Raw genomic sequence first — 24,527 nt, 5'->3', positions numbered from 1 at the left:
ACTTAGGCTGAGTTTAGCCTGTTAGCATGCTAGCATTTGCTAATTAGTACTAAACACAAAGTACAGCTGAGGCTGATGGGAATCTCAATAGTTTTGCACTTTTATTGGACAAATTCAAATTTCAAAAAAGTTTTTACAATTCACCCTGAGGGGGACACGAATGTCACCAGATTTCTTGGCAGTCCATCCAGATATTTCAGACGTCCAAAGCGGTGAACAGACAGACTGACGTGGTTAGAAGAATTGTTCTCACTACAGCAATTTGTAATTGGCATCTGATGGGCATGAAGCCCTGTGCATTGTGATTTTTAACTGGATAATTGTTTATTCCACAGGGAACATTTGTAGGAGGGTCGCAGTAGTCAGAACAGAGTGTAACTAATTGGACAAAAAAGGTAGAAAGCATATAGTTTGGAGCAAAGTGCTAATATGATTCCTGGAGAACTTGATAACGTTTCAGTGGTAAGCTGCTCAGTGTTCAAAGGCGAGAAAGAAATCCAAGAGGCAACAAAGACAAATCTGTGGACCTGGTTATGGATATTGTTAATGTACATTGTCAGCATGCTGCGAAAGACCATCAAGCCCATCTGCATCCCAGCTGCATCCGAAAGAGATTAGTGGAATCCACCTGCCACATCTGTCCAGCACTCCGAATCCATACTAAGCTACAGGTGCCATGAAAACTACCTCTGTTCCACTTTCACTGACAAACACGAGATTCCGTGCGTTACGTTTCAGTCATACTGGCACCTGAAGACATCTGTCATGGATATCTGAAAGAGCCATGACAAACAATCATGGCAGCCAGTAGTAAACACACACTGTCAAAGATTTTCCAGGTCTCCTAAAGAGATTTTTGAGCCGTTATAATTGCATCAACAAAGCACCTAACAATTCTTTCAGAGCTCCCCCATCCCTCCATTCCCTCTCATGTAGATTTGCTTCCAACACACTGTAGTACTGACAGCACTGATTACAGAGCATGTACGGGATTCAGTGGAACGGTGTCAATATCCATATGCTCAAATATTGATTTCAGCAAAAGTCACAGTCAGTGATCCATAAGATTTGCCTTAATAGGCTGTCAAATGAGTCTTGCATCACAGGACATTGTGTTTAAAGTAGTAAAGGTCCAAATGCACCATATAGAATATACTATTAGATCAAAGTTATGATGTTTTTAAGAGTTTGTTGTGTGTGTATCAACTGAGCATACGAGTCTAGTTCATGTATTGCACTGTTATTACATTTTATTTGTGGCCAATATACAGAATGTGTGTATTTAATTTTGTTCTTCAGCTGGCTCCTCTTTCCACTCTGAAGGCACGGCGCCCTCATCTGTTCAGAACAGCAAAGTACAGCGTGTCCCTGCATCAGAAGGAGGCCAATTAACCGATGGTGTGGGTGACTCAGGTAACTTAGCAGTGCAGGCTGAATCACTGTGCGCCCTGTGCTGCTGTGTGGTGGTGAATCTGTTCCTGTCAGCACAAGAAGCAATAAAAGTGCTTTCACTCGTTTAAAAACTCTTTTTCTTTGGCTTAATGTTCCACTTCAGGTAATGTATCTACACCAGTATGTGTTCATTTTTGGGTGCAGGTCTTTTTTCAGTTTCATGTTGCAGCTGTAAATAGACTTAACGTGAGTTAGGGAGCTACATGTAACTGTGGCAAGAGTTCAGTCGAAACTGCCACCATATCGTATGGGCTCATCTTAATTTTAAAAAGGGTGCACCAGTGATTTAGTGATTTTAGTCCCCAGTATGGGTGAAGCTTCAAAAACACTAGATCCTACATTTCCCATGATGCAACTCGATAGCATCTTTTGTTAGAACCTTCCTGGCTGGTGAATGATCACATGCTTTGAACCCCAAGCCACCAGCTTTGTGTTAAAGCCAACATCAGGGTTATGTTTTCAGACTGGACAAAGATCCGTCATATGGAGCCCCGAAACTGACAAAATGCAGTAAAAGATTTTCAGTCAAGTCAAAATCATTTTATTAGTTAAATAATTAAAATACAGTGTGAAAAGAAACATAAAACTTTAAACTTTACCTACAATCAGTTGGTTAAAAAACAAAAACTCTTCATCTTAAATGCGTCTCTTCATCAAGCGGCACAGTGGAAATAAGTGTTATACTTTATTGTGTCATCTTTAACATTTTGTGACAACGTGTGTAATTTATTGACCTTTTGTCATAACTTTAAATAAACTAAATTAAAAACTTCCAGGTGTTAGCCAGCTAACTTGTTAGCATTAGCTTGCAGGGCAAAATGCTTTAGCAAACGTTATCTGCGCTTGTTGGTGTAGTTTTATGAATAAAGTTAACATCAGCTACCAAGCTAGCAGAAAAGGCCCAAAGGCTGCTGCTTAAGGTATTTGGTGGTTAAGTGTTTTCAGGTAAGCTAGCTAGCCACACAGCCCTGTCACACAAACACTGGACCAATCACTGCTCTGGATGTGCATGAACACGCCCATTTCATTACCATAAGCTTTAGGAAAATTGGCATGTGGTGAGGAAAAGGAAATATTGTGTGTGGAAAATAAGGAATAGATAAATGATTAAATATGTGCCAATTGCAAAAATTAAAAAAAAAATGAGCAAGTGAAATATTTTATAATATATAATTATAATATTAATAATAATAATTGAGTAGATAAATAATCAGAAGAAGTGTTAGTGTCAAATATAATCTGCGTATTGGCAGACTAGAATAAAAGACCATTTTTGAATTTTATTTATTTATTATTATTATTATTGCCTAAATGCCATAAAACAGGGCACGAGGCCAAACAAAATCATGCGAAAACAGAAAAATGGCTGCTTGAGCCCCCGCAGTCCTGAACGCTGATGTTTTGCCAACAGAAGTCATCTCATTGCACTTTTCCTACAGAGCAGGTCTACACCTACTCTTTATAATCTTATTTACAGAGCCCCAACAAATCCACTTAAAGACACTTAAGGATACAAAGCATATACTTAAGTAACGCTCTCTCGTGGTGATTTAATGCATGAATTAATGCAGGCTGTATCATGAATTCCCTTTTCTCACCATTAACAAATGATCGAGTCACTGGGTTTATGTAGCTAATCAAGCTAGCTAATTATTTCTGTTTAACATTAAGCAATCATTTGCTAATGAGCATCACAACACGGCTTTACTTGAGGGGGTAAAAGCCAGGTAAGTGATGGTCGCATCATGTGTGAAGTATGATGATTAAGTAATGAAGATCCATATCTTGTGCCCTCAACGTGATAACGAGCGCACAAGATGCAGATGTTCATCTGTCGGGGTTTGCCTGTAAAATATCGGCTTTTCTGTCAAACTGCATGCGCTCACTGTGTCAGCAGGCCTATGCCATACTGACTGCAGACATTTCTATGGATTATTATTGATTGTTTTTAAATGCTGCAGATATACAACTTGAAGCAAACTGTGTTAGAGTGGTTCAGTCTGAGGCGCTGTGTGTGAACGCATCAGGTGCTGCAGGATGATTATATTCTCATGTTGATCGTACAATTATCAGCAAGATACAGGTGTTGTGAACACATGTTAATATATTGTCTGCACAAGATAAATGGTCTTTTTCTCCGCACATTTCTGACAGTTTTGAGGCAATGGACAAGCATGCACATCACAAAGCTGCATGGGAAAAAAACAACAACCACAGAAACACACACAACCCCGACAATTTATATGATCAATGTGCTTATTAAAATCCTATATTTCTCTCTCACTATTCAATTCAATATGCTTTACTGGCGTGAGTGTAACAAAGACAGTATTGCCAAAGCGTCGAGCAATAATGCGATTAAACAAAGAAAACACAATTCATAAAATCAGGAAAACAGCAGAAAAAACAAAAAACACTCAGCATTTTTCACTAACTCACACACACACTCACACACACAAGCGCGTGCGTCAGTAAAAGTCATGGAAACAGAACGGTGACGCGGGACCGAGGCCGGGTGAGGTCTGCAGGCCTGCCCGCTGTCTCTCTCTGCACTTGGGCTTGACTCGAGTTGACCTGCTGCAACACCTGAGCGCCGGACAGCTGGACTCTTCTCTGAAAACTCCTCTGGAAAACGGAGAACTGAACCAGCGGATAACTGAGAGAAGAGGAGGAAACACAAAGTGCTGGAGAAATGCCCGTTAACAGAGCAGCAAACAAGGGGGAACACCAGCCTGACCCGGACAGTCATCATGCGGGTAACACAGCTCAATTCAACTAATTCATGAATTAAGCTCCATACAGCTTTTTAAGTACAAAAATGAAGATAACTTGTTGAATTTAAAGGTGAACAACTAACTGAACATTTGACCACAGATTGGGTGATACTCGACGTTTTCTCGGTGTAAAATTGTTACGAGTTGGTTTGAATGTATTAAATGTGTGGGATATATTAACAGTGGTGTAGTGATTTGAAAAGAGTTATTTTGGTTTGAGGGCATCAATTTAGTCGAATTTGGCGTCGAACGTTTCCTCTGTGTGGACAGCTGAGTTTCCATGTTTTAAAATGTATTCAGAGCATCGGGCTCTTCTAAGTTCAGAGTTCATCACATTTGTGAACTAATCTTCAGATCTGCCTTTAAACGCATCATCAGATCCGTGCTGTTATGAGCTTGAGTGATGGAGGAACTGAACTACAAGTGTCTGGCTGTTGTTGGACAAAGAACACGAGCTGTTGCGTTTAACCATCACTTTATTCTCATTTAGGACCCTTTCCCTTGGCATGTTGTTTTTTTTTTTCACTGAAATGTATGTATGGTTCCGAGTGAAAAGGGCGTGCTGGTTTAGTGGTATGTCACGCACCTGTGCGCGTGGCTGTGCGCGTCCTGCGTCCAGGATGCCACCGTCTGTAACCCTTTCCAATAGTTATCTCCTTCCTCATCCATTGTAATATGATGTGATGCGACAGAATTGTGACTAATTGATTTGGCTAAATTTGATCGTGGTGAGTTCAGGAAAAAAGATATCTTTTTAGATGTGGAACCATGTAGAGACATCTTATTCTATTCATTAAAGTCTGTGACATATACAGTATAATTATATGTTATCAGTATATTTAGTATACATTCTAACACCCACAACTCCCCCAACACCTAAACAGTTGTAGCTATCGTTAATAATATTAAATCATTTTTGTGATTCATGTTAGATCAGTAATGGTAAAACGTGTGGTATTTATATGTAAAACTGACTTGTGCACAGCGTCCTGTGATACTGAGAAGTTTCCTGTAAACTATTCTTGGAGGAAAATAGTTTTGAGCATGCGGGGTCTGGATTTTTGTATTGTATACAAATGTTTGGGAACTGCCTTTTTAATATCATGTGCCAGAGGAGTGTAATCAGTGGCGCACTGTACGTGTGTGTACGTGTTTTACACTGTACACACTGATGGTGACTGTGATTGACATATATACTGTACCCTTTCAGTTGCTGTGCATAAACAGTTGTAATGGCAAGAACAAACGGACTCTCTGATATAATAACATACAGATGCTATACATAATGGTTTGGCGTCAATACTTGATCTGTGTATGATTGTTTGGACAGCATGATGAGAACAGTACACTGATAATGATGACACGGAACTACAAAACATCCTAGTGACTGTTATGTCCAGACTACAGGGACACTCTTCTCCCCTGCTTGAGGAGCCTGACCCTGAAGACTGGATAAATAACTGATGCTCCTTTCCCTCTGTACTCATTCAGAGCGGATTATACTGATGTATGTTTTTGCTGCTGCGAGTCCGTCTGCAGACACTTGAAGTAAACCTACAGAAAGACAAGCGATTAGCTCGAGTGTTTCTTTATTCCGAAGAAATTGACACTACAATTTGGCATTGTCTGCATTTTCACTCGTGTGACAGGACTTGGGCGCTTGGAGCGGCAGGTTAAGACCGTGCACAGCTCAAGTCTGGGACTCTGTACCTCAACCTCCCCGGCAAGGAAGGGTGGAGACAAGGGGGCCTGCTGCCCCGAGTGTCCGAGGCTCGCTCACCGCTGTGATCCAGTGAACCTAGTGGCTGTGGCCGCTTGATATCCTCTTATACAGAATCCATCCAACATTATTTGACTTTCGTTTTGTCACTTTCAGATCTGAAAATCCTTCTAACCTGTTTTATCTGTGTGGGAAGGTTTTGTTTAAAGGGGATGGGGTAATCTCTTGTCTTTTTATAAATGCTGTATAAAATGTCAATCTATTTGGGTTATTTGAATATTGACAAAGCATATAGTGGATATATGTGAATTCAGTCATGTAGCTTATCTGAAAAGTACAATAACACCATCCACATATCTGCGATGCAGTCCGACCTTTGATACATGTGTATTCTTTTCTGGGTTAAGAATGAACCTGTGCTCCAAATGTTTGACATAGACGTTTGTGTAATCCCCCGATCTTTGTCACATGGTTTCAAAATCAAAACTCGGTGCGTTGCTATTTCTTGTAATATTTGGTCCCTGCAAATAATTGTACAGATTTTATTAAAATTTCCTGTTTAGTAGGTGTGAGATGTCATCTTGTTTTTTCCCTTGTTCGTGATTCAGCCATCACATTTGTGCTTATAGGGGGACTAGGCAAGGCAACTTGTTGCGTGGAACCAAATATATATATTTTATAAGGTAAGGTTAAGGTAAGAATTTGTGAAAATAAACATGTTCTTACAAAGTTGTGATGGTGCATGCTCCATGTCTGGTACCTGTGTTCTCCACTGTGGTCATGTGTTGGTGTGTGTGTTGGGATCTGAATCGGGATCCAAAGAGGAGCCGTGTGTGCTTTCTTAATCACCCTCTTTTAAAAGTGACGTGGTCTTGCATGGACTCTATTATCTGTGAAAATGAGAAAGTTCCTGGTTATCTCACATGAGAGATATTTGTGTGTGTGTGTTATCTGTGCTCTTCTCGTCGTGTTACAGTGGATGCGTTATTATTTCAATCTAATATTTTTAATATGTTTCTAATTTTACAACTAAATACATTTCTTCTAAGTTTAACTTTGATTATTGCTTATTTAGTCACAAATAATAACTTTAATGTTTTCTTGTGCTTCAACTGCTCCCTGCAGGTCCTGCAGCTGGAGGGATCCCTGAGCTGATGAGGATCACCGACGACAATGAAGGCAACTCTCTCCAGATCTACTTCTCCTCTGATGAAGAGGAAGTGGAGATTGCTGTTGTTCTTGAGGATGATGAAGGTGTGGGCATCCCCCCTCTCTCTGCTGATGAAGAGGATGAGGATGATGAAGGTGTGGGCATTCCCCCTCTCTCTGCTGATGAAGAGGATGAGGATGATGAAGGTGTGGGCATTCCCCCTCTCTCTGCTGATGAAGAGGATGAGGAAGAAGAGGCTGAGGATGATGAAGGTGTGGGCATTCCCCCTCTTCCCGCTGATGATGAGGATGCAGAGGTTGAGGATGATGAAGTTGTGGGCATCCCCCCTCTCTTGGCTGATGATGAGGAAGAAGAGGTTGAGGATGTCTTTGAGAATGATGAAGGTGAGGACATTCCTGCGCGGCCCTCTGATGACGAGGATGAGCTTGGGAATGAGAGTGAAGAAGAGGCCGATGATGAGGACACAGATGACAGCGATGACTGGACTGACAGGTCTGAATCTTCTGACTGGAGTAGCGATGACTCTGGTTATGAGTCCATGTCAGCTGAGGAAGAAGAAGATGATGATAATGACGATAGGGATGATGGTGATGAGGAAGATGATGAGGATGAGTTTGATGACGATGATGACAACTTCAGACCTCCTCGCTTTGAGGATCTGCCTCCACCAGAACTTTGGCCTGGTTGGGAAGAACCGGTTCCTCCTGAATTCATTCAGTTTGTGCAACGAACTTTTCAGCGACTGAACGCCAGACCCCCGCAGGAACCTGATCAGCAACGGGAACTTCCAGCGCAGCATCAGGAACTTCCTGAAGAAGATCCAGCGGAATGGGAGTCTTTGTCTGAGTCCTGGAGTTGCTCTGAAGAGTCGACTCCATCAACGTCTGGCCTCAGCTCCTCCACAAAGAGGAGCAGGGAGGAGGGCGATGAGGAGCAGGATCCTGTTCAAAGGAGGAGGAGGAGGTGCGAGGAAAGCCCTGAAGAGCCGACTCCGTCAACGTCTGGCCTCAGCTCCTCCATAAAGAGGAGCAGGGAGGAGGGTGACGAGGAGCAGGATCCTGTTCAGAGGAGGAGGTGCGAGGAAAACCCTGAAGAGCCGACTCCGTCAACATCTGGCCACAACTCCTCCACAAAGAGGAGTGGGGAGAGATACTGGGAGGTGATCTCTAAGAGGCCGAGGTGGTGTGATGACAGCGACTCAGATTAGGTTTGTCAGCCCTGTATGCAGCAGGACTGACAATCCATCTGGAAACAGTCGGATCCTGTGCCTGGATTTTTCTTTGTAGCCTTGAGGGCTGGCAGCGCCCCAGGTAGCGTCTTGCACCAGGGCCTATTGGCAACCAGTGGCTTGATTTTAGTTTTGTGACCTTAAGAGGTGGTCTTTGCGTCTGGCAGGGCTGGCGATGCCCTAGGTAGCGACTTGCACCAGGGCCTATCTGTATCTGGTGGCTGGATTCTGGATTTGAGGGCTGCCATTTGCGTCTAGCAGAGCTGGCAAAGCCCCAGATAGTCTTGGCATCTGACACCTTAAATATAATATAATACGAAATAATAAGATGATGAGGATGAGTTTGATGATGATGATAACATCATCAGACCTCCTCGCTTTGAGGATCTGCCTCCACCAGGACTTTGACCTGGTTGGGAAGAACTGGTTCCTCCTGAATTCATTCAGTTTGTGCAACGAATTTTTCAGCGACTGAATGCCAGACCCCCGCAGGAACCTGATCAGCAACGGGAACTTCTAGTGCAGCATCAGGAACTTCCTGAAGAAGATCCAGCAGAATGGGAGTCTTTGTCTGACTCCTAGAGTTGCTCCTAAGAGTCGACTGCGTCAACATCTGGCCTCAGCTCCTTCACAAAGAGGAGTGGGGAGAGATACTGGGGTGTGATGACAGCGACTCAGATTAGGTTTGTCAGCCCTGTATGCAGCAAGACTGACAATGCCTGGAATTTTCTTTGTAACCTTGAGGGCTGGCAGCGCCGCAGGTAGCGTCTTACACCAGGGCCTATCGGCAACCAGTGGCTTGATTTTAGTTTTGTGACCTTAAGAGGTGGCCTTTGTGTCTGGCAGGGCTGGCGATGCCCTAGGTAGTGACTTGCACCAGGGCCTATCTGTATCTGGTGGCTGGATTCTGGATTTGAGGGCTGCCATTTGCGTCTAGCAGAGCTGGCAAAGCCCCAGATAGTCTTGGCATCTAACACCTTAAATATAATAGAATATAATATAATGCTATTATTAATGCCATAATAATATTATATACAAAATAATATAATATATATAAATCCTTTACTATAATTAAATATAGTATATGTAATATAATTATTATACATAATAATGTCACAGTCACATGGTAGTTATTTGTCCTATTGTTTGGTTGCCAAATGTCAAGAAGGCGGGTCTTAGTTAATACGAGCCTGTCAGGGATAAAGACGAAGGGGGAAAAGAGATAAAGAGAGCAAGAAAGAGGAAGGAAAGAAAACACAAGAAAGTCGGCGTGCTGCAGAGTAGTGAAACGCCGAGCTGTGAGTCGCCACTGTGCAGTTGGTGACGTAAGAGGAGTGAGGCGACACTGCGGGGGACGAGTCCAACTCACCCTTCATCCTTCTTAGGAGTCAGCATCTGATGGGACTCAGTATATGTTGGGGCCTGTTAGTAGCTGGCGTAGCCACAAGGCTTAGTGTTAATGACTTCCCCTAGACATAACAAGAACTTACTACTCCAGTTCTACCTGTGCTATGACAGTAATATCATTATAAATATAGGAGATATATTTAGGCCTGGTTTTAAGAGGGGATCCCTCTTCCTGATCCAGGTATGATTACATCTTTACCGCTGCTCCTTTGTGTTGATAGGAGCCAGTTGAGGTATCTGACTGAAATATCTCAAGTGGCTCCTACATGTGCCGTGCTGGCCTGAGGTTCAGTGGGCTTCATGCTGATAGAAGGAGCCAGGGATAACAAAAAAGAAACAATAACCCTGAAATTAATGGTGGACCTGCTCTGCCACCTGAGCTACTGCCATTCACATCATGTGGGGAAAAGGTAAGTATAGGATGCGAGATTCTGACTTGGAAAGAAAGTGACCTACAGTAGTCTATTATATAAAGACACAGGAGGTAATGTATGCTAGCTTACATATGATATACCTGTTTATTCATTTTATTTCACACTCACTCCTTTGTACTTTCTTCTTTTTATTTACTGAGGTGACTTTACAGGACACAGGTATGGAAATCATTAATAACATTATCAAAAGAGTCTTGTAGGTCTTATTATCAGAATCAGAAATACAGTGGTGTGAAAAGTGTTTGCCCCCTTCCTGATTTCTTTTTTTGCATGTTTGTCACACTTAAATGTTTGAGATCAAACAAATTTAAATATTAGTCAAAGATAACAAGTAAACACAAAATGCAGTTTTTAAATGAAGGTTGTTATTATTAAGGGAAAACAAAATCTAAACCTACATGGCTCTGTGTGAAATGGGGATTGCCCCCTAAACCTAATAACTGGTTGGGCCACCCTTAGCAGCAACAACTCCAATCAAGCGTTTGCAATAACTTGCAGTGAGTCTACAGAGTTTACAGCGCTGTGGAAGAACAAAATTAAGACTTTGGAGTGGCCTAGTCAAAGTCCTGACCTGAATCCTATTGAGATGCTGTGGCATGACCTTAAAAAAGGCAGTTCATGCTCGAAAACCCTCCAATGTGGCTGAATTACAACAATTCTGCAAAGATGAGTGGGCCAAAATTCCTCTACAGCGCTGTAAAAGACTCATTGCTGTCGTAAGGGATGCTGTATGGAGGTAAGTGGACCCAAAAGCAGATGACGAGGAAGCAGTCTCAGAGAAAAGTAGCCGGATGACTACAGTGTTTATTGCGGGGTGGTATGCAGGCAAGTACGATCAAAACAGTAAGCAGACAGGTAATGAGCAGACAAAAGGCAGATAAGCATAGACAAGCCAGCTAGCATAGGTGAAAGCAGGGGAGTGAGTCAAAGGTGGGAACACAGTTCACAGGGGAGCAGGCCAAATCCAAAAATCCAAAATCCAAACAAGGTCCACAGGAGAACAAAGAATCCAATACAAACTTACGGTAAACACGCTTGGCAGGAACAACACCATGTGTACAACAATGATCCAACACTGAACAAATAAAAGACCGAGACTAAATACCCTGGGGGAGGTGAGACAACGAGACACAGGTGCAAACAATCAAGGGAGGACCAACAATCAAAACTGGAGGGAAAACACAGACAGGAAGTAAAAACACAAGACACACAAGGGAAGAAGAATACCACCAAAATAAACCAGGAAGTGACAACACCTAAACTACCACAATTGCAAGTTATCGCAAACGCTTGATTGCAGTTGTTGCTGCTAAGGGTGGCCCAACCAGTTATTGTGTTTACTTGTGTAATCTTTGACTAATATTTAAATTTGTTTGATGATCTGAAACATCTAAGTGTGACAAACATGCAAAAACATAAGAAATCAGGAGGGGGCAAACACTTTTTCACACCACTGTACTTTTGTTACAGCTGCTCACCATCATGTCAGTGCACACTTGAGAATAGAAGGAATAGAAGTACTAAGCAAATCAGAATATAATACACTATAATACAGGTAAGATAAATTAAGTACAAAGTGGATATAAGTATAAAATTAAAATAAGTGTAAAGTAAAGTGCATTTACCAGTTGTTGATAAGTATGTACGGTATAATAATACAATGTAATAATATAAGTAATAGTGCATGTACTGTCAAGTTAAGTGTAGCTTATTAAGACGGTGTAGTCCCTCATTCGTCCAGGAGTGTTCTATCGTAGAAAAGGTTTCAGTCGTAGTCATCTGGACACTGTTTTCAGAATCAAGACGTTTCGGTTCCCATCCGGAAGTCATTCTCAATTGTGAAAAAATTGTGTATTATCACCTTGGTCACGCCTATCACATGCTAATCAGGCACTTAACAGTGATGAAGTAGATGCAGCCAGAAAACAATAGGCCTGATTACTGATTACTGGGTCATCTTGAAACTATTAGGTCAGTTTCAGGTGAAACTAGCTATTAACAGATACTCAGGCAGATTCCTTCCTGAGGGCAGGGCTTATGTAACTCAGAGTAGCTTATTAAGGTGATTATGAGACGGTGATAGTGCACAGTAGTAATAGAAGTATGAATAAATATCAATAAATTAAACTGAAAACAGAGTACATTGCACCAGAGTATTAAACAGATAATATTGCACAATTATTTCAAGTATTGCAGTGATGTTAATGGTCCAATGTCCAGTTTAATGACTTAGGGTCATATAGACTGACACTATTATTAGTACTTCAGTGATTCTTTATCTTACTCTGTTGTATGTCTTTACCCAGGTGCAGATGGCTGTAACTGGCAGAGGTATGCTCATTATTTAATAGCAACATTAACAAAACTCTCCTGCAAATTTGAATATATCTTATTTAATAATTCCAAGATGATTTATCTCACTGTTGTACAGGTGGCTGCAGCACATAACGGTATGGAAGTAGTTCATGACAACATTAACATATGTCTTCTGTAAGTCTTATTATCACTTTTGATTAATAATTCACTCTGTTGTCTTTTTATGTCCCCTCAGCTGCTGCCACTGGCTGACCCCAAACACCGTCCAGAGGTGAAAAGGGGAGCTGAGTGTCCTCCTGCCAGTTTACAGCCGCTCCAGCACAAAGACCCCTGCAGTGCCTCCCTGTGGTAACACATGGTAACTGTAGGGGAACTTGGAGCAGCATTGGGCCCCACAGGTGCAGCGTGCAGACCACCGGAGAGAAGACAACGTGGAAGACCGAGTGTACATCCAGAGTTTCCATCACGACGAAAAAGAAATGCTCGAACAGATCAGAAGGACGACTGAGGACAGGACGAGATGGAGAGCATGTGGTGTTTCAGTCAACGAGGTAAGCAAGCCCTTTATTAAGACTGCAAAAGTCGTTTTAGTGATGTAACATATTGTATGTTGATAATTTCTTATTATCAAATTATCATCAACATCTCATTAGTTACCGTCTTTAATAATATGTATCGTAAATCTTCATTATTTGTTTTCAGTTTCAGGGCAGGACTCTTCCTGAGGTAACTGACGGTCGATGTCAACCAGCCAATCAGGAAGCACCGGCACCACAGCAGTACACACTTCTGCACCAAACCTGCCTCCAGACGCCAAACCAGAGCATCAGCAGTGAGAGGACGACGACAGCCCCGATCAGGAGGATGAAGAGCGTCCTGAACGCACCTGTGTCACTCGGTGCGTCCTCTGTGAAGCTCCTCACACACACTGAAGAAGCTGTCAGCATCCGCTTGCCTCCGTGTGCAGAAATCAAGACGCTTAAGAAAGAGACTGACAGTTGAGACTGAATGAGAAACAAAACGAACTGGAAAAAGTTCAACTCAGCATTAAAATGTTTAAACTACTGAGCAAGCATTAACCTCACCTAATGTTTTAGGTCATGTTTTTATCTGAGTGTTCTTAATTGCGTTTAATATAAAAAAAATAATTTCCTGAAAGAAATAGTTGTAAGAAAAACATTTCTATGATTTTACATATTTAATGCTAAAGTCTGTCACAGCATCTTAGTCTAAAATACATTTTTACTCTGATTTTGAATTTTTTGGGACTTATACACATATTATATTACAGTACATCATGTTACATATTGATGTCAAGATAATGCTGTATTATTGATCATGATTTTAACTTCTATCATCCATTCATATACTGTAAATATGAATGTTAATTATTATTTACAGGCACTATTTGATATTATTTAGCCTACAATTGTTTCCAGGTACTTTGGGGCTGTGCAGTACCTTCCTACATACAGTATTTGTCCTTTTACAACTTTGTTTGAGCTTGAATTCAATAAAATGGACTACATGTAACATGATCCAGTGTTCTGTGAGATCCTTTACCCTCAGTGATGTTGGGTTAACATGGAGCTTCTTAAACACTGAATCCATTGCAGGTGTCACAATATTTGTATTGGCTAAAATGCATCCAAACAGCTTCTCCACCAGGAGCCAAACCAAGAACAGTTCATCAGTCCATGTTGTAGATTATTAGAGAGTATAGAGTGGGTACGGAAAGTATTCAGACCCCTTTAAATTTTTCACTCATTGTTTCATTGCAGCCATTTTCTAAAATCAAAAAAGTTCATTTTATTTCTCATTAATGTACACTCAGCACCCCATCTTGACAGAAAAAAACAAATGTAGACATTTTTGCAAATTTATTAAAAAAGAAAAACTGAAATATCACATGGTCATAAGTATTCAGACCCTTTGCTGTGACACTCATATTTAACTCACATGCTGTCCATTTCTTCTGATCCTCCTTGAGATGGTTCTACTCCTTCATTGGAGTCCGGCTATGTTTAACTAAACTGATTGGACTGGATTAGGAAAGGCACACACCTGTCTATATAAGACCGTACAGCTCACAGTGCATGTCAGAGCAAATGAGAATCATGAGGTCGAAGGAACTGCCCAAGGAGCTCAGAGACAGAACTGTGGCAAGGCACGGATCTGGCCAAGGTTACAAAAGAATTTCTGCAGCACTCGAGGTTCCTAAGAGCACAATGGCCTCCATAATCCTTAAATGGAAGAAGTTTGGGACGACCAGAACTCTTCCTAGACCTGGCCGTCCAGCCAAACTGAGCAATCGTGGGAGAAGAGCCTTGGTGAGAGAGGTAAAGAAGAACCCAAAGATCACTGTGGCTGAGCTCCAGAGATGCAGTAGGGAGATGGGAGAAAGTTCCAGAAAGTCAACTATCACTGCAGCCCTCCACCAGTCGAGGCTTTATGGCAGAGTGGCCAGACGAAAGCTTCTCCTCAGTGCAAGACATATGAAAGCCTGCATAGAGTTTGCCAAAAAACACATGAAGGACTCCCAGACTTAGAGAAATAAGATCCTCTGGTCTGATGAGACCAAGAAGAACTTTTTGGCGTTAATTCTAAGCGGCATGTGTGGAGAAAACCAGGCACTGCTCATCACCTGCCCAATACAATCCCAACAGTGAAACATTGTGGTGGCAGCATCATGCTATGGGGGTGTTTTTCAGCTGCAGGGACAGGACGACTGGTTGCAATTGAAGGAAAGATGAATGCGGCCAAGTACAGAGAGATCCTGGAAGAAAACCTCTTCCAGAGTACTCAGGACATCAGATTGGGCCGAAAGTTCACCTTCCAACAAGACAATGACCCTAAGCACACAGCTAAAATAACAAAGGAGTGGCTTCGGAAAAACTCTGTGACCATTCTTGACTGGCCCAGCCAGAGCCCTGACCTAAACCCAATTGAGCATCTCTGGAGAGACTGAAAATGGCTGTCCACCAACGTTCACCATCCAACCTGACGGAACTGGAAAGGATCTGCAAGGAAGAATGGCAGAGGATCCCCAAATCCAGGTGTGGAAAACTTGTTGCATCATTCCCAAGAAGACTCATGGCTGTACTAGCTCAAAAGGGTGCTTCTACTCAATACTGAGCAAAGGGTCTGAATACTTATGACCATGTGATATTTCAGTTTTTCTTTAATACATTTGCATACATTTCTACATTTCTATTGTTTTTTTTTTGTCAAGATGGGGTGCTGAATGTACATTAACAAGAAATAAAATGAACTTTTGATTTTTAGCAAATGGCTGCAATGAAACAGAGTGAAAAAAGGGTCTGAATACTTTCTGTACCCACTGTACAGGCTATTAACCAGGACCAAGAAGTACGACCACCTAACACCTGTATTAGCCTCTTTACATTGGCTCCCTGTTTGTTTTAGGATTGATTTTAAGATCTTATTGATTACTTTTAAGGCTCTTCATGGCCTGGCTCCAGATTACATTTTAGACCTTTTAATCCCTTATGAACCTTCACGTAGTTTGAGATCTTCGGGCAGGGGTCTTCTGTCTGTTCTTGAGTCCAGGATGAAAACTAAGGGGGACAGAGCTTTTGCCATCAGGGCCCCGAGGCTCTGGAACAACCTGCCCGAAGAAATTAGGTTGTCTGAGTCAGTGTCTTCGTTTAAGTCTCGTCTCAAAACACATTTTTATCTGAAAGCATATCCTGATCTTACCTGAACTGGCTGTTTATTTTACTGTTTATTTTATTGCTTTTGTGTATTTTATGTATTTTATTTATATTGTCATTCACTGTGGTATTTTATTTCTCTTGTTGTGAAGCACTTTGTACTTTGTTTTCATAAGTGCTCTATATATAAAGTATTATTACATATCTAACAGGTCTGAGGATCCATCACAGATCAGGGACTTAAGAGCTCAGTGTGAAGACTGGAAGCACTACAGAATGAATCATACTGAGGGCTTCATTCACTGCAACAGCTGTCTGTCAAAACACAACACTTTTCTAACAAATGTTTGGATTAAATCCATCAAGGCTAACATCACATTTTGTATATACTTATTTATAATGTATATATGAGGCTCATACAGCTTCCATGTGTGATTATGTAGTGTCAGTTTGATCACTTTATTCAGAATGCAGATTTCATTCAAACAAAGGCTTTGTTGGAGAAGTGGTCACAGAGCAAAGTAGAAATACTCTTTTGGAACACTAATGATCAGGACAGAAGTCATTCATCTGTCCCATTTGACCATTCCTCTTACTTCCATGTGGACAAAATAACCAGTAGTCATGGTAAAATTCTAATTTTTGTAAGTATTAAACTGAGCTCTGTGTGATGAAGCTTTAAGTCTGGGAGTGTTTGACCTTCATTGAATTATAATTTTAATCACAAATGTGTGTAAGATTCTGTCCTTTGGAAAAAGGATAACTTATCACTAATACAGAAGATATCACACCAGAAAGGCAAAATGTAGAGACTAATGGAAAACAGGATATTGTCCTGCCAAAAATTTTTAATTGATGTCAGGATTCTAAAAACAGTAAGTTTTAATGCTGGACATACAGAAAGTCAAATGTAAATATTAGAAGCCCCTTGCAAGAAAAATTTAGTGACTATCAATTTCTCCCACATACATAGACTTTACAAAGCATCAGTGTTCTACCTGCAGAGTAGAACTTGACATTCAGCAGTACAGCTTCAGATTGAGGGTCTGAGAGCCTACATTCCCGAGACTGACCTCATTTTCCTTTTTGCCAAGTCCTGGCATTTAAAAGCTCACTGGTTTTAACTAGTGAGAAGATACAGTTCAGTCTCCCATCCCCTCAGGAAGCAACTAAGGTGTTTGAACTGAGCATTGCATCAGTTTGTAGATGCTGTTTGAGTCTCAAAAACAGAGCCCCGCTTTGAGTCACTCAACTTTGCCAGTTCTGGCTTGATACAAGCCTTAGTGACCTGGAGTTTCCAACCACTGCACATTACGCTTTAAAAGCCATGATTTCAAAGTTTAACCTTCAGTATTTTAAGCACCAGTATAAAACTTTTGCAAGTTTAATTAAAAGAAACCCTTAAATGTTTGTTTAAGGTTAAAGAAATTATCACACTGTTAGTGCAACTGACTTACTGGGGAGGGGGGATTTGTTTCAAGTGACATCACCTTTGTTAGTCAAAGCATTGACTCATTCTTTGTATTTGCAATAGATTGCTAAACTGAGCATTTCAAGACTCTTGTTTAGAAGAACCTTTTTGCAACACATCTTTTACACACTAGATGGCACCAAGCCTACACAAATATGCATACATGGAGGTTTAGTCAAGACAAACAAGATGTATTTTAAGATCTTTATTTCAAAACACTAATCCAAGGACACCTGGTGCACCTATTGGAAGAACAAGACATGTTAGAAACCAGGCTTAAGCACATATAACAGCAAGCAATAAGTCAATGGGCCAGTCATGGCAACTGCTCAGATTAGACCTTGAAATTTTAAGATTTGAGCATAAAATGAAGCAGATTAAACATGCAACACCACATTTGCAAGCTCAGGCACAATATTCTTTAAAACAAAAAAAAGTCACATTCCACCCCTGTGACAGTGGAGGAGAGAGTTAAATATGGCCAAAAATACCACTTTTACCTTGCAGCTAACAACAACCATATACATTCTTAAAGTGTCATTAAAGTTTTCCCCTGTTTTGAGTGATGGGGAGGCTATGCTATATAATAACTGTCAATATTTGAGCATTTGAAATATTGAGTGCTAAAGGATTACATTCTTGAGCAAGTAGAGTGTGCGGATTTTATTCAAGCAGACGGCACAACTGACATTCCCCTCCGCCAGCTGGTGCTAAGCTACGTCAGTAACAGCCAACTGGTTTTTCGAGTTCACTACCAACTGCTGATGCAGCACTTCTCCAAAAGTGCTGAGCACCAGACTCCTGAATGGACTGAATAACCAGGTATCAAGCAGATTAACTGCTTAGTGTTTCAGAACACTAATTTTATATTAACTTACACTTTAATTAGGGTCTTCAGCCATTGAAAGACATTTGTACTCTCACTTTAAAAAAAAAAAAAAAAATTTGTAGATCCACCCCTGAACAGTTTCCATGGAATGACTACTCACCTGCTAGTGTCCCCAATTTGGCCTTATCCTCTGCCATTTGCTCTGATGAACACTCTGGACCTGTGGCTTGTAAGACACAGTCTGCTGTGAAGGAGCTGTGTAGGTCTGCTGTGGCTTTCCAATACGCCGGTCCGTCTGATCAGCAGGTTCCTTCAGCCGTCTGATAGCTGAGCCCCCAAAGCGTTGAGGGATGCTGTGGGTTCTGGTTGGGGCAAAGCCCTGAGCAGAGGTTCCGGCTCTGCCATTCCCAGAGGCAGGGAAGTTACGAGCTCCCTGGGCGGAGTTGCTGTTCCAGGATGCTTTGAGAGGGCTCATACTGCTGGGGAGCTGCACTATGGAGGTGTAGCTGGGATTGTAACTCCACCTCTGACTTGTTGGCATCTCTAGACTGTGTGGCTGGAAGCCAACAGGCGCATTGTGTTTGGACACCGGAAGAGACTGGCTATAACTTTCTTGGCTATAGGCTATGTTGGACATAGAAGCAGGCTGGTAGCTTCCTTGGGCATTTCCTTTATTCATAGAAAACAGTTTGCTTTGGTATGGTTTTACAGCCTCAGCCTGGCTGGGGTTATTTCCAATTCCTCCATTTTGAGGAGATGAGAAACTGGAGGGTTTAGCTGTTTTAGAGCTACGACGTGAAGACACTCGTCTAGCAAGTGCTCTGGCTGATGTTTGAGACTGTATAGATTTTTTCTGTGGCACAGGAGCACCTGGGCTCAACATGCTGGAAGATATTACAGAGGGAGAATAGCCTCTTCGCCCGTAGTAGGCGGCACCAGTTTCAGCAGCAGCAGCACTGGGAGCTTGCTGTACTGCAGACTGGTGGGAGGCTGATTTTAAGGAGTTGCTTTTGCTAGGACTCTGAACAGATGCAAAACTGCTAGACAGATAGTTGCTAGCACGCAGTGTACCCTGTTGAGTTGGCCAAGTTCTCTTGCTGATATCAGTAAGGTCATTCTGGTTCTGAATGGAGTCAGTCAGAGAATTTCCACTAGCAAGAGAACTAGAAAGGCCAGAGAACTGCTTTTTTGGCATATTGACTTGATTTAACTCTATCGTTTGCCAGTTAGGTTTTGACAATAAGTTGCTCTGCGTCAGCTTGACTGAAGCGTAGCCACCTTGAGCTGGCTGTGAAAGGCTTTGTGAGTAGGCACTACTGGAAAGTTCTTGTCTATAAGCACTGCTACCTGCAGTCTCTTTGTTCAGGCTACTGCTCTGGGCTGAGCGTGGAGAAACGGAGGCCTGTCTGAGTTGATTCTGGGGAGATTCTTCAAGCCTTCTTAGTCCATCATCCTGTTGTGAGAAGCCAGCATATATGTTGCCATTTTGTCTCTGGGAGCTCTGAGCTGAAAGAGAAATAGTATAAATCCACAGCTAGTAAATCACAGCATTAAATGACAGTGACACAGTGTTCTGCTCACCTTGTGTAACCCATAAACAGCATACATGCTCTGCTTGAACTAAGCAAACCAGCAAGATCCTGCACAGAAAACAGGACATCAAGGTCAAAAAGAAATGGGACAGCTAACAGCAACCATAAAACATACTTAGAATAGCTGTGAAAACCTACCCCAAATGAACTCCATAAGCCATTTCTGTGTGCCAAAGAACCAGTAGCCCAATTGCCCTGGAGCTACTTGCGCTGCATATGTGGGTGTAGCAGAGAGGTAGCATTTATTGCAGCCTGCATCCAATCACTGCTTAATGAACTGATTGTCTACAGGTGCCTACTGTTGTGGTTTCAGGGTGACTTTGAGAAAAGAGTGCTGTTGATTTTTTTTTCTTCTCTGGCACCTTTCTCTGCTCTGTGTTCTCAAATCCTGTATTGTAAAGTATATGTACATATATATGCAAAGAACCGTAGGGTAAAAGCTTTATTTTGCTAGAAAGAGCTTTTTTTCTCCACATATATAGTAACAGTTAACAGCTCTTGCCCACTTTGTTACGCTGGGATTTCTCCTCTCTGCATCAAGCCTGACCTTGGGAAAGATCATGTTGGTCTTGATGGCCTTGTTAACATTATTAATGATTCCTCCTGTACCCCCTAACGCTGAATAGACCCAGGCGGCACACTGCAGTAATGATGCAATCGACCCTAACTGTGACAAACAACACATCAGCGCGCTTCCACCTTCTGTTCGCTGAATATAAATCTCATACTGTAATACCGATACCACAATCTCCACATCATGAATTCCAAAAACATTTGAATTATTTTTCTCACATGCAACTGTGAGAAATGAGCAAAATGCATGATGTCATACTTGCATGTGAGTGTGATGTCACACTTAAGGACACACTCCCTGGTAGTTTGGCAGGTGTGAATCTTCATCCCAGACTGTGCTCGGTCAATAGTGTTCATTAATGACACTCCCCTGCTGCTGGAAGAAGCATGGTGCAAGTGCTCGACAGGTGAATCTGTCACTCTGTCCTACTTTCCCAAGTGCTGTATATGCCTTCATCAGGTGCACTTCTTAAACCCAGATTTATTAAAATTTACAATCTTATTTTTCATCTCTTAGGTGCTTGAGTGTTCGAGCCAATGTGTTGGAGAGCAAATTTCCTCCCCTCCGCCGTAGGAAGGAGTGGCACCTCGCATGCGATCACCAGATGAGTGTGGTGGCTTAGATCAAAGACACAATTTCCTGTCAAAGGAAATAGCGCAGAAGAATTTTTTCAGGAACACTTTCCTCCTTTCTGAATTCTTTCCATTACACTTATCAACATTCATATGAGCAAGAAATAAAAGCAAGTGAAAGTCCTCCACTGTAATCAGCAAAAATCATTCCTGATGACACAGGCACCGGAGGTAGGATAAAATAACATGGAAGGGTGACATAAATCGTTAAATGAGATATATTAATCGAAGTAGGTGACTCTTTTCTCAATGTGGAGCTCTCATTTGAATTCAAAATCTGCCTGCATCGTGTCTCATAAGTGCACATTTTCTGCCTTAATGTTGATCTCCATGGAACAGAGTGCTGCTCTAACAAAGGAAATACACTGTTCGGTCTGCACAGACCCCTGACCTGTGGACATGTGGAAGATTCGATTCAATTCAATTTTATTTATATAGTCATAACAGAAGTCATCTCATTGCACTTTTCCTATAGAGCAGGTCTAGACCGTACTCTTTATAAAAGACACGCTCATTTGAGGAGCCTCTCTCCTGTGAAGGTTACAGTGTGTCAGGTTCCACTCTGCCCATGAGCTTCCTGTGTGCTGAGAAAGCATTGTATCTGTGTGTGCAGGCCCACTAAAGGGATGTGATGAGGGAGAAGGCAAACACAGCATCGTCATCTAATTTATGTGCAGAGCTACGCAGGGCTTGGGGATATTTGTGAGAAGGGTCAGTAACACAGTCTACACTAAGCCACCGGAATCTGAAAACTCTCTGTTTTGGCTTTCCGTCCATCTGCGAACTCAAGGTTCACTTACTAGCATTTTTGGAGCAAATGGAACTTGCAAATGGATATACCAGACTTTGGCTTACCAGTAGGATAAATTCTTGTTGGTTTTGGTCTGTATTAACTGATTTGACTGACTCTTTCATCCAGCACACACAGAACATTAGCATTCATTTGGACTCATGTTTCAGATGACCTGGTGAAAAGTTGAATATTCACTCACCTCTTAGCTCTATTTTGCTCTCCACCAACTCCTGAGAAAAATGTCTCTCTCTTCTGCCTTTTATTTACAAAAGACAACTAAAATAACGTTGCAGGTTTCCCAGACTGGCATTATATCATTTTGTTGGGAGGGACCCACATGATATCTGATATCTGATGCTGATACTACAGTTTATTATTTTTTATCAAGCAAAATGTGGAATTTTATGACTCTGTAAGAGAGTGTCCTCATCCAAAGTGAGCAGCATCATCTCCTTAAAGTCCGTAATGTAGCAAGATGATGTGAAGTTAGACAGAGACAGTCAGCAGATGGTGTCTCCTCTCTGGAACAATCCACTCTCTGGCCTACGAACCGTTCTTCTCCGTCTGACCAATCGGGTGCCTCAGGTCTCTGTTGGGTGCGCTGGGCGCCCTCCCGCTCCGGCATCTGGTCCAGCATTTGCAATAATGAAGGTAATAATAATGAGCTTAAGTCTCCTCCCTCCAGGAAGGCGAGAGGTCAAACTACCTATGGAGAGTTCACACCCAACACTTTCCACGAGCAGCTCGAGGATTCATCATCAGAGAGGCTGCACTCTTTCCAATTCAGTTTACGACTAATGTCGTTCTGAAGATTTAAAGGACAGTTAACCCCAAAATCCAAAATACATATTTTTCTTCTTACCTGTAGTGCAATTTATCTATCTACATTGTTTTGGTGTGAGCTGCCGAATTTTGGAGATGTCTGCATTTTTGGAATATAATGGAACTAGATTGCACTCAGCTTGTGGTGCTCAAAGCACCAAAAATACATTAGAACATTGTACATTAAACTCAACAGCAATGTGTCTTTCCAGAAATCATGACCCGGTTACTCAAGATAATCCACAGACCTTGCTGTGAGCAGTTTCATGTAGGAACTGTCGGTAGAAAGAAAATAGCTATATATATATATGAAACTGCTTACAGCAAGGTCTGTGGATTATCATATTACTGTATCTAGCAACTCACACCAAAACAATCTAGATGGATAAATAGCACTGCAGGTAAGACAAAAAATATGTATTTTGGATTTTGGGGTGAACTGTCCCTTTAAGTTAAAGGATAATTCCAGTTTATTGCAACTTTGGTCTTAGTTTGGTAGTTTTGGTCATCTTTTCTATTGGTTACATTCAAAAGCTAGACACTAACAGCCATTTGGGCAGGTAGCATACATTGAGTTTATTTTGCTGAAAACAGCTGCCTGCTAGAAACAAGGTTGAGGAGTGTGGTGAGTCTGGACCATAACAGTACATTTGTGGGCCAGAAAACCAAAACAATAAGCTGATAAGCAAACGGGAACTGCAGAGTTGGTTGATAGTTCTTTGTGGGTTCATCACTACAAGCAACAATTTTCACATTACATGCATTCAATCCATGGTTCATACAAAAATATTGGACTGGACTAAAAAGTGGTGAAAAAAACATAGCCAGCAATAAATTAACTATTAATCAAAATAATTCAGAATTTCTGCTTTTATTAACTAAAAATGAGGCATAATTTCATATAAATGAGAATTATTGACCATGAATTCCAAAAAGAAGTGTAAAACTAGTGCCGATAACTTATACTGGGTGCTTTAAAAACAGGCAAACCAGACTGGGTCAATTTTGACCCAGGAGGACAAAAGGTGCATGGTCGATGGGAAGACAGCAAACAAAGGTTAAGTCATTGTATGTGAACCATTGTGGGTCTACTGAAGGGGGATTTGATCCCAAGTGTTTTCAAATGACTCCTGTTTCCTAGACTATTGTATTTGCCCTCTGCTCAATTCCAACCCAACTCATTGACGCATGAAGCAGATGATGAAGTAGTGCAGGAGTTGTGATTATCTTGTCCTGTCTTTAAAATGGGTCAAGGCCATTTATAATCAACCAGCAACACAGGCCTTATTCCTTTTTTCTGAAAGGACCAGCAGGAGAGACTCTTTAATGAGTCATAATGAATCATTCATCATCATACTGTGTTGTTCTCTTTGCAAGAACGTAAAGCAGTGAAATGTTACCTTTTCTTTAAATTTCGGCACATGAATTGAGCCTCAGCTAGCTTTGGGGGCTCATTCAGAGTTTGCGAGAATGAGGCAGGATGGAACACTGGGAAATATGTCTCTCTAATTGAAAACTCCCTAACCTCATCCTCCTATAAACAACCACTGCAACAACAAAACAAAACTTCTGACAAGCCACATGTATCGAGAGACTGATTCGTGGCCAGCTGGAGGACAGCGGAGCCCACAACAAGGC

At 41.6% G+C, this 24,527-nt stretch overlaps 2 protein-coding genes and 1 long non-coding RNA gene across 8 annotated transcripts; 2 read left to right on the top strand and 1 right to left on the bottom strand.

Annotated features, from left to right (window-relative positions):
- Positions 1-1,271: 1,271 nt before the first annotated feature.
- Positions 1,272-10,479, top strand: LOC122863967 (acidic leucine-rich nuclear phosphoprotein 32-related protein-like). Of its 6 annotated transcripts, none has more exons than XM_044170900.1 (3): positions 1,272-1,555; positions 6,576-6,629; positions 7,072-10,479. In XM_044170900.1, the coding sequence occupies exon 3, from the start codon at positions 7,101-7,103 to the stop codon at positions 8,322-8,324; it is 1,224 nt and encodes a 407-aa protein (XP_044026835.1). In that variant the 5' UTR covers positions 1,272-1,555; positions 6,576-6,629; positions 7,072-7,100; the 3' UTR covers positions 8,325-10,479. The 6 variants fall into 6 exon arrangements, 5 of the variants coding, with proteins under 5 accessions (XP_044026835.1, XP_044026834.1, XP_044026836.1 ...); XM_044170899.1 differs by lacking the exon at positions 1,272-1,555 and adding an exon at positions 3,055-3,179; XM_044170901.1 differs by lacking the exon at positions 1,272-1,555 and adding an exon at positions 3,725-4,208 and having other exon boundaries at positions 6,576-6,640.
- A 1,739-nt stretch (positions 10,480-12,218) lies between these two features.
- Positions 12,219-14,040, top strand: LOC122863966. Its single transcript, XR_006375120.1, has 4 exons — positions 12,219-12,517; positions 12,618-12,636; positions 12,738-13,053; positions 13,205-14,040. It is a non-coding gene; the product is annotated as an uncharacterized LOC122863966 (long non-coding RNA).
- Positions 14,041-17,837: 3,797 nt separating this feature from the next.
- On the bottom strand, positions 17,838-20,308 carry LOC122863965. Its single transcript, XM_044170896.1, has 4 exons — positions 20,207-20,308; positions 20,058-20,116; positions 18,637-19,982; positions 17,838-17,889 (listed from the first exon to the last, which is right to left on the bottom strand). Exons 1-3 carry the CDS (start codon positions 20,227-20,229, stop codon positions 18,640-18,642), a joined length of 1,425 nt encoding a protein of 474 aa, XP_044026831.1. The 5' UTR covers positions 20,230-20,308; the 3' UTR covers positions 17,838-17,889; positions 18,637-18,639.
- Positions 20,309-24,527: the final 4,219 nt, after the last annotated feature.

Source organism: Siniperca chuatsi, linkage group LG17, assembly GCF_020085105.1.
Source record: "Siniperca chuatsi isolate FFG_IHB_CAS linkage group LG17, ASM2008510v1, whole genome shotgun sequence".
NCBI classification, from domain to species: domain Eukaryota; kingdom Metazoa; phylum Chordata; class Actinopteri; order Centrarchiformes; family Sinipercidae; genus Siniperca; species Siniperca chuatsi.
This window is presented reverse-complemented; position numbering and strand designations above follow the sequence as displayed.